Source organism: Lissotriton helveticus, chromosome 2_2 (assembly GCF_964261635.1).
Source record: "Lissotriton helveticus chromosome 2_2, aLisHel1.1, whole genome shotgun sequence".
Taxonomy (NCBI): domain Eukaryota; kingdom Metazoa; phylum Chordata; class Amphibia; order Caudata; family Salamandridae; genus Lissotriton; species Lissotriton helveticus.
This window is the reverse complement of record NC_136060.1, coordinates 340,887,652-340,906,703: the sequence shown is the minus strand read 5'-3', so window position 1 is coordinate 340,906,703 and position 19,052 is coordinate 340,887,652. Positions and strand designations below refer to the sequence as shown.

General features: G+C 42.6%; 1 protein-coding gene across 1 annotated transcript in view; it reads left to right on the top strand.

Moving 5' to 3' along the window:
• JAKMIP1 (janus kinase and microtubule interacting protein 1) overlaps positions 1-19,052 on the top strand; it is a 1,395,482-nt gene that overhangs the window by 185,727 nt on the left and 1,190,703 nt on the right. The window contains 1 exon segment of the mRNA XM_078678490.1: positions 17,230-17,495. Within this exon segment, the coding sequence (XP_078534616.1) occupies positions 17,367-17,495 (129 nt within the window). The 5' untranslated portion in view covers positions 17,230-17,366.

Here is a 19,052-nt window from a genome sequence, read left to right as displayed (position 1 = left end):
CTACAATGGATAGAGGATCCACCACTAGCTGCTCCCCTTATCCAGGATGATACCTCAGATGAAGACCAGGGAGATAAAGATCTCCCATACCCACATAGAGAATGGGATGATTATAATATTCCTACTCCTGCTTCTCGTTCATCGGTTCCATTGGATTCTCCTCCTGGGGACATAGGTGGTTTACACAATCTGCTAGAAAGGGCAGCTAAAAGGTTCGATCTGCCTATGCCTTCTGTCCAGTCTGAGTGCTTCATATATGACTTTAAGGAGCTCTGTAAGAAGTCTGTGAGAACAATTCCCATTGTCAATCATGTATGGGAAGAGGGGCTGAAAGTCATGAAGACCCCAGCCAATGTGGTCCCGGTGCTTCCTCGGCTGGAGAAGAAATATAAAGCCCCAGAGGATAGGCCGGCTTGCCTGGTGAGTCAGCCAAAACCGGACTCGGTTATCTCGCAGACCGCGCAGAGGAAGTCAAAAAATCCAGCAGCTCCTTTAACGACGCCTCCGGATTAAGGAGGCAGACACTTGGACAATACTGGCAAGAGGTTTTCATCTATGTCAAGCCTGCTCGTCAAAGCGACTAACGCTTTAGCCATTTTAGGGCGCTACGACCGCCAGATGTGGAGCGATCTCTCTCCCTACCTAGACCAACTGCCTGAAGACAGCAAGGCCGAAGTGAGAAAGATCTTCCATAAAGGAGAGAGGGCCTCATCTGAGATGATTGATTACTCAATGGATATTGCGACGACTGCATTCCGTTCCCTTGCTTGGGCAGCAGTCCTTCATCGCCAGGGACGGCTTCGAACAACCTCATTTAGACCTGAGGTTCCGAACAAAATTTTGGACCTTCCATTCGATAGAGAGGCCCTTTTTGGTAAGCACATAGACAATGCGCTCCAAGACATTAAGAAAGACACAGGCATGGCAAGGTCGTTAGGGACGCTTCAATACCGCAAAGTCCCTTTTCGGGGAGCAAGGGGTAGAGGTCTCCCTTCATACAGAGGAGGTTACCAGCAATATCGGTACTCCTCCTATACCCTGCCTCATAGTCTTACCATCCACAATACATCCAGCGACAGGGTCAGTCTACAAGATATTCAAAATCGGCACTCAGAGGAAGTGCAGGATGTCAGAGAAGGATTCCTCTAGGCATCAATAGCGGCTTGCTGGCTCTGACTACTGTTTCTCCCCCTTATTAAACACCTGTGGGGGGCAGGATCCCACTATGCTTCCAAAATTGGCAATGGATAACATCGGATTGTTGGGTGCTCTATATAATCCAATTCGGCCACACGTTCGAATTTGTTTATCCTCTGCCAACCAACCCCACTCGCTCCAGCTTAACGAAAGAGCTTCGTCTCCTGCGCCTAGAAGTCCAACAAATGCTCCAGAAAAGGGCGATAGAACTGGTCCCTTTCTCCCAAAAAGGAGAGGTTTTCTATTCCCGGTTCTTTCTAATTCGAAAGACTGTGGCGCCCGATTCTGGATCTGAGGGAGCTCAAAACCTATCTCATCAAACAGTCGTGTCGAATGATATCCTTGCAGGACATACTTTGACTTTTAAATTCAGGAGATGTCATGGCCACTCTGGACTTAGAGGATGCATATTTTCATGTTCCAATCCTCCATCGCACAGGAAGTTCCTTCGCTTTACAGTAGCCAAGAGCCACTTTCAATTCAAGGTCCTCCCCTTCGGCCTCAGATTGGCACCAAGGATCTTTACAAAGATGCGAGCTCCGGTAGCAGCTAGAAAAGACAAATTTGTGCCCATCTAAAAACGCAAAATTCCTCGCAGCCATATTGGACACGTCCCTAAAAAAAGAATATCCTTCACGGGAAAGACAAGCCAAACTGATGTCAAAGGCACATCTACTTCTAAAAGAAGTTCACTTTCAGTTCGCCTCTACAAGTCCCTTCTGGGGTCCATTTCGTCCTGAATTCCTCTAATTCCTCACTTCAGGCTACGTATGAGTCCTCTTCAGGAGCAACTGGACTTACAGTGGCGCCAAGTGGAAGGATCTTTCGAGGAAATGATCAAGATCACAGAGCAGCTTCGTGGTGGATTCACAAGGAGATCGTTTCCCAGGGTCTCTCTTTCATGGTCACCCAGCTCCTCCGATAATTACAACAGATGCATCTCTGGAGGGCTGGGGAGCAGTCTTGCAGGACCTTCAAATAAGTTGTCGATGGCTACATCATTATCATCTTTTGCACATCAATCTGCAGGGAACTCTAGAGCGATCCATTTGGCCTTACAAGCTTTTCTTTTGAGAATAGAGCATTTGTTGGTTCTAATAAGAACGAACAATACTATGCCCATGCATTATATCAACAAGCAAGGCAGCACAAGATCTCGTCTGCTGTCTGCGGAAGCTCAAGTCGCCTGGGAATGGGCAATCTTACATGGGGTCACACTGAAGGCGGAGCATCTCCCAGGGAATCTCAATGATACATCAGACACACTAAGCAGGTTAAAGTCAGTCAGCCACGGGTGGGAGCTGAACCAGATGACACTGGAGGGTTTTCCATCTATTGTGGCAGACCGTCCAGAGATCTGTTCGCTACACCAGAGAACAAGAAATGCCTATTCTCTGCAAGATGGCATCTCCATCCGGGATCCTCGGGGAATGTGTTCTCGATGGGATGGTCCATCACCTTTGTTTACGCTTTTTCCCCCATTCCTCTGATCCCGAAACTTCTCAGGAATTAAAAAACGTAAAACTGCAAAATGATCCTAATAGCGCCGTCCTGGCCTCGCCAGTACTGATACATGGAGCTTATCCAGTATTGGGGTATCTTTCAAAGATTCACATGCTTAGAATCATCCCCGCCGACGAGGTGGGAGTCTCGCGGTACAATAAAACATATACATTATAGTCATAATAACATCACACCATAGGCTATGGTAGATAGTAAAGTCACTACACTAGCCTATCTTAGTCCTTTTGCAAAAATAACCAAACTTCGAAAGCAGCCAATCAGGCAGCAGCCCCCTCCTAGAACCTTCCCCACAGAGAGGCAAACACTCAGATTTTCTACCGCACCTCGTGTGTTAGGGAGTCTCCCTGAGCTCTGCTCAGTTTTTTTTCCTTAAGCCTTTCTTCCTGTGAAGAAATATGTCTGATTCCAAGAAGAGTTTGTTTTTGGCCTGTTCTTCATGTGGGAAGAAGAGACTACACTTTGAGGACCCACATAAAGAGTGTATTTATTGCCTCTACCCAGCACACAAGGTTAAGGACTGCAGGATCTGTAGAACCTTTCCTGCCAAGACCTTGAAGGATAGAGAAGGACGCCTGCTGGTTTGGTTGGAGAAGTTGAAGGCATCATCTGAAGTGGTATCTGAAGGTGAAGGCAGTATTAGTCCTCAAGAGTCCACCCCCATATCCAAGAAGAGGGATAGATCTGGGGATCCTACTGAGAAGCTGAGTAAAACCTTGATAACATCCTCTTCTGAGGTGGGTCACTCTTCCTCAAAAAAAGAGAAAGTCGCTTCTGAGGTAAAATCTAGAGATAAGATGAAGGTTACTCTGAAAACTACCTCTAAATCACTTCAGGACCCTTCGTCGACAAGTAAAACATCTTCGTCGACGAGAAAATCGCCTCAGAAGGTGAGTGGATCTTCAGCGTAGAAGAAAAATATACCGTCGACGAGATCTCCATCGATGGCACCATCGACGAGTGTCCCTACGCCGTCGACGACTCTCATCACATCGACGCCGGCTTCGTCGACGAGGATCCCGTCGACGATGCCTCCGCCGTCGACGACGGTTCTTCCGTTGTTGACGAGTATCCCGTTGACAATGCTTCAAGTTCCATCGACGAGCCCGCCGTCGATGACGTTACTGGCGACGATCTCACCGTCAACGATGATTATACTCTCGACGGTGAGTCCACCGTCGACGACAACTTCAACCATGACGTCGAAGACCACATCGTCGACGATGTCTTTTCCGTCGACGACATCCATGATCACAACATCGACGATGCCGTCTGTTACAGCCATCTCAGCAGAATATGAATCACCATCGACATATATTTCTGCCACTTTGAAGTGTAATAAACCCGCGCCTTTACAATTTACGCCTATTTTGAGCTCTAAATTATCTTCTACCAGACAATTTTACCATGATGTTTCACACATTTCACCTTTACCTCCTAGCCATTACTTGGAGGAATCTGAAGATGACGATGATCCCTATGGACAGGCACATGACCCTTCACAGCTCAGAATAAAATATCAAGATGATGAAGAGGAGGAATACTATGAGCCATGTGAGTCTTTAAGAGGACCTCAAGAAGTGTTCCATCAAAAGCCAGTGGTTCAAATGCCTGCAACCTTGCTTCAGGACCTTACGGCAATGTTGAAAGACTATAATAGCCGTTTTCCTCCAGTTCCACCTCCACAACAACCTTCTGCACCTATAGAGATGCAACCTGTGACACCTGCAACACCAGTTTCTGAGCCCCAGGTAATGTTGCCTTCACAGCTGCTCCAAGATGATGACGGGGATACGGTAGTTGAGGATGGGGAAATTCTTAATTCACCCACTACCGTAGATGAATGGGATGAATATCTGATTCCGACTCCAGCTTCACCGGTTCCTCCAGCTGCAGACTCTCCTCCTGAGGACATAGGAGGTTTCCATGCAATTGTGGAAAGGGCATCTACTAGGTTTCACCTGTCCATGCCAGTGCAGAAGACTGAGTGTTTTTTATATGATTTTAAGATCTAAACAGGAAGTCTGCACGTTCTATCCCCATAATTGATCATATATGGGAAGAGGAAGTAAAGATCATAAAAACTCCATTCTCCATTCCTGCATTCCTCCCTAGGATTGACAAAAAATACAAAGCGCCGTATGATGCACCTGCCTGCCTTTCGGGTCACCCTAAAGCAGACTCTGTTATCTCTCAGGCAGCGCAGAGAAAATCTCGGAACCCTTCCACTCCAATAACAGCTCCTCCTGACAAGGATGGAAGGCGCCTTGACAACATAGGCAAACGCTTTACCACGATGGCAGGTGCTACAGTTCGGGCTACAAATTGTTTAGCCATCTTAGGCAGATATGATCGGCAATTGTGGTCAGACATCTCGCCCTATGTAGAATATCTACCTGAAAGAAAATGGAGGCAAGAAAAATTCTCACGGAGGGTGAAAGAGCCGCTTCCGAAATCATAGATATCTCTATGGATATAGCGTCTCTTGGATTCCGTCAACTCGCAGGAGCAGCTACACTTAGGCGACAGGGCTGGCTTAAATCCACAAATTTTCGCCCTGAAATCCAGATGAAAATCCTGGACATGCCTTTTGATGGCGACCTCTTGTTTGGCAAACATATCGATGACGCACTGCAGGAAAATAAAAGCCACAGATACTGCAAGATCATTGGGTACCTTGCAATATCGGAAGACACCTTTTCGAGGAGCAAGAGGCAGAGGTTCCTACTCCTTTCGTGGGGGTTACCAAAAATATCAACAACTGGGGAACCAGGGTCGATAAGGATATACTTACCACCAACAACAGCAAGCCTACAGGAATCCTGCAGCGGCCGCCTATAGGCAACAAGGCAAGAGACGTCAACCTCAAGGCAGGAATTCTGCCAGAAGGCAGTGGCACTCTTATTGCACCTGCACCAGACATGCCTCAAGTATTCAAAATTCCAAATATTTCCCAACATTTCAACAATTGGATGAAAATAACCGAGGACAAGTGGGTATTAGATATCATAAAATTTGGACATACCCTGGAGTTCACCAAATTTCCCCTCCTCATCCACCTCCAAAGAAAAACCCACCGCATCTTTCTCTACTCAGGATAGAGGTAAAAGCTATGTTGTCAAAAGGGGCGATAGAAAGAGTTCCTTACTCTCAAACAGGAAAGGGATTCTATTCTCGGTTTTTCCTGATCTGATAAAGAAAAAGTCCGGGGATTGGAGGCCAATCTTAGACTTGCGAATGCTGAACAAGTACCTTCAGAAGAAATCCTTTCGCATGGTAACACTTCAGGAAATTCTTCAGCTTCTAGACCATGCGGATTTTATGACATTGGACCTCCAGGATGCGTATTTTCATATCCAAATTCATCCCAAACATCGAAAGTTTCTGAGATTCACTGTGGCAGGTGCACATTTCCAATTCAAGGTCCTTCCATTTGGCCTGTGCTCGGCTCCAAGAGTCTTTACCAAATTTCTAGCTCCGGTAGCAGCTCATCTCAGGCTGCAAGGCATCCAGCTATTCCCATATCTGGATGACTGGCTAATAAAGGCACCATCCTTTCGCCAGGCTTCTCTTGCAACAAACAAATGCCTGCAAATGTTTCATTCTCTAGGCCTCTCATTAAACGCCCAAAAATCAAGCCTCTATCCTTCTCAAGTAATACAATTTCTGGGAGCAAAATTAGACACTGTTCAAGACAAGCATTCTTGTCCGCAGACAGAATATCTCGCCTTCTCTCTCTGGCATCAGATCTTCTAAAAAGAAAGTTCGCTTTAGTGAGAATGATCAAATCTTTTCTGGGGATTTTATCGTCAGCAATTTTGCTAGGTCCTCAGGCTCGGCTGAAAATGAGGCCAATTCAAGAGGAGCTGGACAATCAGTGGCTCCAGATGTCAGGCTCGTTCAACGATATAGTTCAAGTAACTCCAGTTATGAAAGAAGCGCTTTCTTGGTGGAGGTGTTCCAAGAATGTCTCTGTAGGGCTCACCTTTCAGCCTCCAATTCCGGATTTTATCATCACTACAGACGCTTACCTGGAAGGTTGGGGTGCCCATCTTCAAGACCTCAGCATAAGAGGGAAATGGCCTTCAGCAATGGTGAAAATGCACATCAACTTTTTAGAGCATTGAGCAATTTCACTGGCCCTGCAGTATTTTCTACCTCGTCTCCGAGGTTCTACAGTTCTCATCAGAACCAACAACACCACTTGCATGCATTATCTAAACAAGCAAGGTGGTACAAGGTCTCACATTCTGTCCCAGGAAGCTCAAAACATCTGGAAGTGGCTTCTCCTGCATAATATCACAATCAAGGGGGAACATCGTCCAGGAGTCCAGAACACCTGGGCAGATTCCCTCAGCAGGACAACAAAATCGTGTCACAATGGGAACTGGATCAAACAATACTGGACAATATCTTTCAGAAGTGGTGCAAGCCAAATCTGGATCTCTTTGCCACCAAAGACAATCGAAAGTGCCTTTTCTTCGCAAGTTGGGAGCCGGCGAAAGGTTCCTGGGGGAACGCTTTCATGATGAGATGGACGAGTATCTTTGCCTACGCATTTCCTCCCTTTCCTCTGATCCCGAGGCTTCTACACAAGATGAAGAAGGAACCATGCTGCATGATTCTAATTGCACCGAAATGGCCACGTCAGCACTGGTTAACAGAGCTTCTCCTCCTCTCCAAGTGCAAGCCATTCCGCCTTCCGATAATACCTGATCTGCTATCAATGAGCAAAGGTCAGATCCTTCATCCTTGCCCAGCTCAACTGCAATTCCATGCTTGGTTCCTGGACTCACATATTTCAAGGATGCAGACTTACCTCAAGATACATTACGGACCTATGCCTTAAAATGGAGGAGATTCTGTTGCTGGTGCTCTATCAACAACTTACATCCGCTGGAATGTTCTCCCAATAAGGTTCTTGTTCTACAACAACTGATGAAACATCCATTTGAACCCATTCATAAAGCAGATATCAAATATCTCTCATGAAAGACGGCTCTACTGTTGGCTCTCACCTCTTCCCGACGAGTGAGTGAAATACAGGCGCTCACTGTAAGACAACCATATTTGAAATTTACTAATGATTATGTCCTTTTGCGGACTAATCCCATGTTCATACATAAAGTTCCTACTTCATTTCATCTCAATGAGCCTGTGATATTGCAGACATTCTTTCCTAATCCGTCTTCCACGGCGGAGAAGTCATTGCATACCCTGGATGTCAAAAGATGCTTGAAAATCTAAATATCTCGGACTGTGTCCATCAGAAAATCTGATCAGTTATTTCTCTTGTATGGTGGGCCCAAGCTAGGCTCAGCTGTAACAAAAGCTACTATCTTGAAGTGGATTGCATCCGCTATTCAATTCTGCCATTGTAAGTCAGGCCATCCATTGTCAAGCAAGCCTAAGACTCATTCTACCAGGGCATTGTCCTCATCTACGGCATTGTTTGCTGGTGTGTCTTTGGACAAAATGTGCCGGGCAGCAACCTGGAAGAGTGTACATACTTTCACTCAGCATTATTGCCTGGAAGGGGCAACAGAGGCTAAGTCAGCAGTTGGACAAGCAGTACCACTAAACCTCTTTAGATAAGGTAAGCCTGATGACGGATTGTTTCCGATACTATACAGATTCTTTATTGTATACAACCATTGTTGTGGATGTGTATGACTGACTCTTTCTCACAATATAGATATGTGTGTATATTTTGCAATGGTTTGACATGGTATCTCTTGAACTTCTTATGATACCCACCATCCACTATGCATAGAAGCATTATTTACTGCTAGCTACTCTGATTCTAAGCATGTGAATCTATGAAAGATACCCCAATTCTGGATAAGAAAACGAGTTACTTACCTGTAACTTCAGTTATCCAGTATTGGTATCTTTCATAGATTCACATGGGTCCCACCCTCCTCCCCGGAGAGGCTTACCTTATCATGATGGTATACTATATCACTGGTGCTACGAAAATCTGAGGGTTTGCCTCTCTGTGGGGAAGGTTCTAGGAGGGGGATGCTGCTTGGGCTGGTTATCAAGTTTGCTTCTTTTTGCAAAAGGACTAAGAAGGCTAGTATAGTGACTTTACTATGGTGTGATGTTATTATGACTATAATGTATATGTTTTATTGTACCGCGAGACTCCCACCTCGTCGGCGGGGAAGATTCTAAGCATGTGAATCTATGAAAGATACCAATACTGGATAACTGAAGTTACAGGTAAGTAACTCGTTTTCTTCTTCTCCTATCCTTGGAGCAACCGGTTCCCTTGAAACCTATTCCAGCATTACTGACAATGTCCCAGGGCCAAGTACTGCGTCCAGATCCCCGATCCCTGCAATTATCAGCGTGGCTCCTGAGCACAGAGAGTTTCTCGACTTAAAGCTCTCCACAGAATGTAGACATCCTTTCTCAGGCTTGTGCTCAAAGTACAACCTACCGTATGAAGTGGAAGAGGTTTTGTCACTGGTGCTGAGAATTGGGACTTCACCCTTTCTCTTCTCCGGCACATGAAATCCTACCTTACATCCTTTCCTTGGCAAAGGCTGGCCTGGCTCACTCATCTATTAAAGTTCACCTCGCAGCCGTCTCTCGCTTCAGAAGGACATCTTCAGGCCCTTCCCTCTGGTCAGCAAGGATTATTAAGCAATTTATGAAAGGTCTTTTTTCGTGCTTTCCCTCCGGTGAAGCCTCCTCCACCACTGTGGAACCTTAATGTGCTCCTGACTCAGCTCATGAAATATTCCTTTGAACTTATACATAAAGTGGACCTAAAATTCCTGTTATGGAAGGTGGCCCTTCTTCTTGATTTGACATTTGCCAGAAAAGTGAGTGAATTGCAGGCTCTCACTATTCAGGAGCCTTTTTATCAGTGCAAAAATAAGACGGTAGTACTTCATACCAACCCTAAGTTCATCCCGAAGGTGCCTTGGGACTTTCACTTAAGTGAACCTGTTGTCCTTACTACTTTTTTCCTTCAACCTAAGACTCTGGCTGAGAGATCACTTCACTCACTTGACATTCAGCGTTGCCTGAAGTTCTATCTCCAAAGAACTAAAGATTTCAGGAAGTCACCTCAGCTCTTTGCGCATTACAGCGCTCCTCGTAAAGGTGTTCCCCTTTCCAAGCAGGGGATTGCACGTTGGATTTCGAGCTCTGTCCAATATTGTCATCAATTAGCTGGGACGCCCCTCCAGGGGAAGGTCTTTGCTCACTCCATGAGGGCAATCTCTTCCTCTGCAGCCCTCTTTGCTGGGGTACCTATCCGGGACATCTGCAGAGCAGCGACTAGGAAGAGTATCCATACATTCACCAGATAGTACTGCTTAGATTCTTCGACACGCAGCGACTCTGCAGTGGGCCAAGCAGTCTTGAGGAACCTGTTTCAGTAAGCGGTGAGCTTTCCCTCTCTTCCCTCCTTCCTGTTCCTTCATAAGTTCCTCACACATTCTTTGATAGAATTGATGGATTTTGATTATTTGTGTAGGCATACTTGGGTATGTTATTTGCATATGAACTTGGTTTTTCCTACTGCTTCTTTAATTTTGGTGTCTGAAGATTTGTTATAGACTTCAAGTCTAAAAAAAAAAAAGAAAAAAAAAGGAGAGAAATCCGATTTAACTGAATGTTTTTTACTTTTTGTGGTGATCTGGGTAGAATGTATTGTTTTACCTGGTTGAGACATTCTATGTGACGCAGTTACTTGGACCCTGCAACAGCTGTGACCAATAAATAGATATATCTACAATTACTCTTGTTTCCTGATATCTATATCGTTACAAATTGGCGACGATTTGGTCACAGCAAAGAATCCACGCATCAAGAGAGAGATTCAAAACTTCAAGCAACATTTTTACAAAGGAGAAGATTGTTTTATATGAAAGATTTGGAACAAACTCGCTTGAACACAAAAGGAACAGGCCTGTATAACCTCATTTTATTCTACAACTCAACTTAAAATGACCTTCATTGACTTTTGACTGTTTGTTTAAAGATTTAAAACCCAAAGTCATTTGAGAAGTTAAATCGGGTTGATTTTCTTTAAATTCATGAATTTATTAACTCAATTAGAAAACAGAGTTAAAAGGAAGCTGGAAGCTGGTCATTTAAGCGCGTGTAATGTGAAACCTTGTTGTGAATGGTTGGAATTTCTTCGAGTCATGAACTAATTGTAACGAAGTTAGTTCTTCTATGGTACATTTCTGAAGCGCTGTGTATTATTTACATTAGTGCGAGATTTGTATTCTGAAGTTTGCTTCTCTAATTTGTTACTCTGGCTTTCGCCTAATCCTTCGCAAAACTGACAGGTCCAAGTTCAAAAGTAAATATATCGGTCATTGCGCTTGAAGTGAAGCGCGAGGTCGGAGTTTGAAAATAAACACGCATACTTGCATCAAGCCTGCGCAGGATCTATTTAAACGAAAATACTTCTGCCCTTTGCTGCCAAGTGTCCTGCTGTCCTACCCTAGTTTGCGCGATATATGTAAATGTAAACACTGCTGCTAAGTGTCAGAAAAGACTGCTGTCCTACGTTAAAACTCACTAAGCGCATAACTTCAAGGATGTATGCTACAGTTGAGTGAAAGGCTGTGATTTCACTTTCATTAAATCGGCTACTTAACAAGGCAGAGTATGAGTCAGTGGACACAGCGGGGAGTTTCACAGTTGAATCACGCTCGCGTGCAGGAGAAGATTTGATCTGCGCACAGCTGTAAAAGCATCGTAAACCAGTTCGAAACCATTTGTGTGAGAAGTTGTACAAATAAAACGAAAATCTCTCCTGGAAGGCAATTTATACCGAGTAATGACCTCTACGAGTGCCTTTGAGAATTAAATAAGCTATTAATCACGGCAACTGTTATCCTGGAATGTTAAGTGTTCATGAGTAAACACGACGCAGCGAGAGAAGAGACTGAGAACGCTCGTGATTTCTAACCTTGGTTGACTAATTCATCTGAAATTTGGGGAAACTATCTCAATAAACAGGCATATTTGCGATTATTTTACTTACTGTTTTCACTTGAAACAGGGAGCTGTGTTGAGTAATTGCTGTTCATCAACGTGAATATTTCTGGGATCGTGTAGTTGTTAGCTACAATCCCATTGGATGGTACTGTCTCACTTGATCTGCATTAGAGTTTAAAAGAGCATTAGCAAGGTTGGTGCTGCCATCTTGTGGTGAAAGCCTGAAAGCCTGTACTGCGAATAATAATATGGATGTGAGCACTGCAAAGGACATTGCTCACTTTGTATGATTCCAAACTTCAAGTTAGCTCACGTCAGAAACATTCAGCCTCACGATCCTTTTGTAGAGCAGTTCCTGAGTAATACTGAAAGAACAAAAAGTGAAGAAGGACTGAAGAGCTGAAACACTGACTTTCATTGGATTAAACACACCAGGAAGCAGCCCCTGGGAACTGTGAGAGAATAAAAAGTGAAGAAGGACTGAACAACTATAACGCTGACTCTCACAGAAAAATTGGGAATAGAGGTGGTATTTATAAGAAATAGCTCATCCGTGATGTGCACACGCAGTACACTATTACAATTTTAATTTAAAAAAAATAACATTAATTTTTCTTTCTTTTACAGGTATTAGATTGTTTTTAGAGTATTGATACAGTGCAAAATTAATAAGTTGGATTGTAGATATCACTTTGCTATTATTAGTGAACGTCAAATTTCTGATTTATTCATTCAGTCATGGCTACAATGCAAAATGTCAGTTCTCACCCTCCATTTCTTCAAACTCCTGGTGACCCTCCAGTGCCCTGGCGGAATCGGTACAGGGCATTCAGCAAATTCTTAGGGGATATTGGTGGCAATAGGTATCGTCCAGAAAGAGAAAGATTTCTCTTAGAACATAATTTAGGGTTTGAAGGGCAATCTATTTATGAGCATCTTCCACCCTATGTAGTCGCAGAAGGTCAGGAAGATTTGGATGAATTTGAGATAGCTGTGAAGAAACTTGAGAAACAATTTGATGTAGAACCTAGTTTGATTGTCAATAGACTCAAATTTTTTACAAGACAACAATTACAAGATGAATCTATTGTTACCTATGTTGCTGTTTTACGTATGTTAGCAGCAGAATGTGATTTCGAAACTTTTACAGATCAACTCATCCATGACCAAATTGTTGTTCGATGTTATGATGGCAAGGTCCAGGAAAAACTACTCACTTTGAGGAATCCTAGTCTTGCTAAAACAATTCACATTGTAAAAGTGATTGAGGTATCTCGTAAGGCACGAAAAGAGTTAATTAGAAAGGAAAATAGCGGTGTGTCTGTTGTGAATGAGAATTTATCTTCAAAAGAAAAGTATAACTCAAAGAAAATTGTTAAAAAGAAAGACAACAGGAATAGTTTCTCTTTGAAAAATAGTTTTTTCAATCAAAAAAACATTTGTTTTAGGTGCGGAAACTCAAAACACAATCCTAATGGTAGACCTTGTCCTGCGAGGAGTGTGAAGTGTAAAGTTTGTAATAAGATCGGGCATTTTCCCAAGGTTTGTCAGACTCCAAAAGACAAAATAAATTCTGTGATTGAGGATGATCAAAGTGACACCTCAGATGATGAACAATCTTTTTCTAGAGGGATTAGAGATATGATAGTTGTTGTACAGGATGATGAATCAGATTGTATAGATCGTTATGAAATCATAGAAACAGATGGAAAGAATTTGAGACTACTTATAGATTCTGATGCCAGAATGACAATGATAACTGAAGAACTGTTTGATAAGGGTTGGGATAACGTAGTCTATTTCCTCCAGACAGAAATCCTGTCACTTATGACGGAAGAAAGATTGATTTGTCAGGTTACTTTGAATGTGAACTCAAGTTTAAAGGGCGCACGATTTTTGGAACGGTCTATGTCGCTAAAAAAGGATTAAATATACAGGGATGGCATCACCAGGGCCTGTTTGGCATGACACTCAGACCTGGAAGAAAAGTACAAGTGTCTTTAGTAACTGACGATCTAGAAAATGAAGATAACAAGATGAAATGTGAAAATAGTGATACAATTGAAAAACATGATAATGACAGTAAATGGTTAAAAAAATTCCAAAAGTCTTTGAAGACAAACTAGGGAAAATAAAAGGATTTAAACATAAAATAAAAGTACAGGATAGGGTGACTCCAATCAAACACAAGTTGAGAAATGTACCCTTCGGTGTACGTCAAGATCTAGCAGACATAATTAAAAAGATGTGTGATGATGGAGTAATAGAATCAATTGAATCATCATTATGGTTAAGTCCATTAGTTATCGCAAGAAAAAAAATGGTAAGTTAAGAGTGTGTGTTGACCTGAGGAGCTTAAACAAAGCAATTTGGGTTGACTGAAACCCTTTACCTAGAATTGATGATATCATCAGCACATTCTCAGGTTCTAGTGTTTTTTCAAAAATCGACTTAGCATCTGCCTACCATCAAGTCGTACTTGAGGAATCTTCAAGACACCTCACGGCATTTGTCTCTCCGATGGGCTCGTTTAAATTTAAAAGGATGCCTTTCGGTTTGTCATCAGCAGCATCCGTCTTCCAACGTGTGTTAGAGAATGTTTTAGAAGGAGTTGACGGGGTGGTAACATATCAAGATGATATTTTAGTTGCAGGAGAAAACCAATCGATCCATGACAAACGCATGTTCATGGTTTTAGAAAGATTACAAAAATATGGGGTTGTTGCAAATCGGGCAAAATTTGAATTTGGAAACGATTCCATAGAATATCTGGGTCATGTGATATCAAAACAAGGAGTGGAACCTAGACCAGGCTTGATTGATGCTATTTCTAAAGCTCCCACACCAAAAACAAAAGAGAATGTGGCGTCATTTTTAGGACTGTGTGAGTTTTATTCTAAGTTTATCAAAAAAAATTCTACAAAAACAGTGACACTAAGAGAATTGCTAAAAAAAATATATATATTTGTGTGGGAAGAAAATTTTCAAAAAGAGTTTGATACCTTAAAAAGTGAAATTGTATCTGCTGGGGTTCTTGCACCTTTTGATCCATCTGAGGAATGTATTATTACATTGGATGCAAGTAATGATGGGCTTGGTGCTACTATTGCACAGATGAAAGGAAAAAATGAAGTGACAATTGGGTTTGCCTCGAGATCTTTAAAGCCTAATGAAAAAATATTTTCTGTAATTGAAAAGAAACTTTTGAGTTGCTGCTGGGCAGTTGAGAGATTCAAGTGTTTCATCTGGGGGAGAAAGTTTGTACTCAAAACTGACCACAAACCATTGGTCAGTATTTTAAGTGGTACCCTCATAAAAGACCATAGTCCAAGAATTGCACGATTGAGTGCGAAGCTATTACAATACAATTTTACCACTGAATACATACCTGGTGGGAGGAACATAGGAGCTTATTATTTATCACGTTCACCCATAAATTTAACAGATTCTCAAGAAAATAGTGATGATTATGATGAAGATTGTTTGATTGCAAGCATTGATCTGTGTCATGATACTACTTTCAATGAAAAGGAGTGGTTTTCAGAATCTCTAAAAGATATTGAATTAGAAAATATAAGAGAGTATGTCATGTCTGGTTGGCCAAAAGAAAGAACACTCCCACAAAATGTAAAACCTTATTTCAAGGTAGCTGACGAGTTGTCTAACGAGGATAAAGGGATGTTAGTACGTGGAGACAAGTTCATTCCTCCAGTCTCATTAAGAGAGAGGATTATCATGTACGGGCATGAGGGACATTTAGGTCAAACCATAACTAAGAGGAAAATAAGAGATAATTATTGGTGGCCCAAGATGTTCTCTGATATTGTTGCTTGTGTCCGTAGTTGTGTTGTTTGTGCAACAAGTGACAAAAGCTTGAAAACAGAAGCAGTTCCTTTACAGCCTGTTGACCTGCCAAGCACTGTTTGGTCGAAATTAGACTAAAAATGCAGTAAAAACTAGTAGAAACGAATGGTGGAATAAAGGAAGAGTAGTCAAAGTGAATTTACATGATGTTGTTTCTCAGGATCATGGTGTTTCTTCCAGTGATGTTTCTTCACATGATTCTAATGTGTCAACTAAGACATCTTTCCATACTGTTCCTCCTACAGTTACCTCTTCTGATATTCAAGTTACTGGACAAAAGTCTAATTCCTATCCTTTATCTGTACGCAGAACCGGTAGGAGAAATATAATCAAACCCTCAAGATTTCGTGATTGAAGTTTTATGTTTTCTAAGAATTATATGTTTTGATATTTTATTGTCATTATATTTTTCAATTATTTTTTATTAGTATTACTTTTCTTTAGTGATTTACCTGTTTGTAGAGAAGGGAGATGTTGTGTGATCTGGGTGCATTACATCATCACCCATGTCATCTGAATCTAGAATGTATTATGTTTTACCTGGTTGAGACATTCTATGTGACACAGTTACTTGGGACCTGCAACAGCTGTGACCAATAAATAGATATATTTACAATTACTCTTGTTTCCTGATATCTATATCGTTACACTTTTCCTTTCTCTACTCTTATTGGTACACTGTTAATGATTGTACAGGATAACAAGAAGCAAAAAATGTGCTCATGACTGCTCGCTACTCTGATTCAAGCATGTGAATCTATGAAAGTTCCAATACTGGAGTGAGAAACAAGATACTTACCTGTAACATGCGACCCACCATCCTCCCCTGGGAAAGCTCGACCTTCCGCATCTCTATGGTTACTCTGTGGCACTACGGCTATGAAAATCTGAAGGTGTGAGGTTCTCTGATGAGGGTTCTAGAGGGTGAGGCTATTCTGATTGGTTGTTGATTTTATTTGGACTCTTTTACGAAAAGAGGGGGATATGTTACAAAACTGGAATGGGCCTAGGCCTGGTTTCTGGTTTGTAATGGCTTTGCATTGCTATTTTTATATATACCGGGGACTCCCATCTCGACGACAGGAAATGATTCAAGCTAAAAATCTATGAACTTTTCCAATACAGGAGAACTAAAGTTACAGGTAAGTAACTTGTTTTCTTCTTGAGGGGAATTCAATGCTTCTACGGCCCCATGTGTGACCTGATCATTATTTTGATTAAAATATGTGAAATTATATATTTTTTTAATCAGCATAATATGAATATAAAGAAATACTGTTGGGAGCTTGTGAACAATATTTTTAACTACCGTAAAACTATGTTTGGTGCATTGTATACAGACATTAAAATAACTATGTTAAGGCACCTGGTTTGTGAAGTTATGTCTGGCTGCTGGGCACAGGTTTTTGTCAAATCTTTTAGTTTGAGTCTTTCGTTCAGTCTGAGGCAGCAAGAGCAACTGAGCCCTTGCCACCTACTGCTTCAATCTTTAGGTGCTAGGTGCCAGGGCATGTTTCAGCAGATGCACCTTTTGTTGGCATATGAAGTTTCGGAGAGGCTTGTTCCAGGCATCTAGACACTGTACACGAAAGGTCATCCCATCCCTTTTACAAACAAATCTAAGACTTTAAGCATAAATACTGCTAACATTAACTAATATTATCTTTCTTTCGGCAGGGTACACCCTCAAAGCGTTATGGCGAAGTGTTGCACGCTGGACAGTGCTGAGATCAAGGATAGGTGATCTGGTAATGTCAGTAAGGACTACTTGATTTCTGGTTCACTGTGGAGCAAGAATACACATTGGTGGAAAGATGTCTAAGAAAACCCGCAACAAGGCTGATAAGTCCGAGGTGGAGGTGGAAGCTTTTCAGACAGCCAATGAAGAACTCCGGACTAAACTGACACATATCCAAATAGAAACCCAGCAAGAGAAAAATAAGGTGTGTATAATTACTGTACTTTGAGATGATTCATCACCTCAATTTGATTGTCAAATTAACACTACCTTGACTTTTATGTAGCATTAATTATTTATAAATGTATTTTATACTTCACTAATGATAACATACAGGTTACATGTAATTCCCATTCTACCTATAAATGGAATTTGTAATGACAGGATATGCAGAAACATAGCACTTTACACCCTCAACCACTTTGCACTTCTTCTGCTAAAAGCTGATGAAATTTTCAGGTGGGGAACAGCAGAAAAATGGGAATTACAACAGGAATCAGCAGAAGTAACTCGCTGGAGCTAATTCCACATTCATGAGGGGCACCCCTAAGCAGCAAGTTGGAATACCCAGTATTCCTTTTATCTGTGTTATAGATTATTTCAGGTACGGGAATACAGCATCAGTATACCAAGCACCCTTGGAATGAGGATCTAAGAATTCAGTGTAGGTTTAATTACTGTTGCGGTCACCATAAATGCACTTAATCTGATAGAGACTTCTAGCTGCAGATTCCTCACTTTAGAATATTCCCCAGGCTTCAGACTGGATCCCGAATTATTTTGTGAGTGGTACTCCTGCATGTTGATAAGTAGCGTAATTCGGCTCTGGGTGGCTGAAATCAGTTATTTTGTTTCCGTGTCAGTTAACGCAGATTCAGAGAAGAGCACCCCCAGTCACTTTTTGACTGACCTTTTTTCATCACTTTTGTCAAAGATTGTGGAGACATGTCTCCTGTTGTGGCAAGGATGTTCGCAAGGAAGGCTGGCTTCAAGCCCTTTGGGGCCTCTCACCAGGAAACATAGGAGACTGATCCACAGCTCGTCAGCCTTTGGTGTCTCCCGCACGACCACAATACCAAGACTTGCGTTAATTGTCACGCCATGCACCCTAGGGCCTTGAGGGGGCGATCCCTCAAGGTCCTTGATGCTCAATGCGCGACACTGCAACGGCCTTGATCCTGATTCAAAGGAAGGTCGCGGAGCTATTCCAAGTGCTCGTCATCACAGTTGGTCGTCTGGGCATTCGGGTAAGTCCCACAAGCATAAGAACAAGAAGTCAAAGAGATCTACGACTTTGCCCCGTCTGTCGAAGTCCTCCTGCAATTTGAGACTTTGTTCTTCGATTGAGCCTGCCCAAGAGCTGTCTCCACACATTGCAGAGTTTCCAGGAGCCGGAGCAACCCCTGCCCAATTCCGTAATTTTTTTTAGGCCATGCACCTCGTATTTGGGCGGCCTGTCCCTGCTGGTGTGCCCATGGGCCCCACGAGTATTGGAGGGTCCTCTTCAGATTTTCCAGTTGGGCCCCTTGGATCCAAGGATGGATCTGGACCAACACTGTTCAAGCCACCCCAACTTACCCCAGTGCCTGCTCCATTATGAGCGTCCCTGCCTACGCTATTGCCGTTCCCATTCTCATCCCCGACTCTGACAAAGAGCTGGAAGGGTGTCTTTCGACACTGACTCTGGTGACCACTGGAGGCATTCCTTCCAGTCCGGAGCCTGTGCCCTGTTCCTATGGGTAAGGACTTGGGAATGATTGGA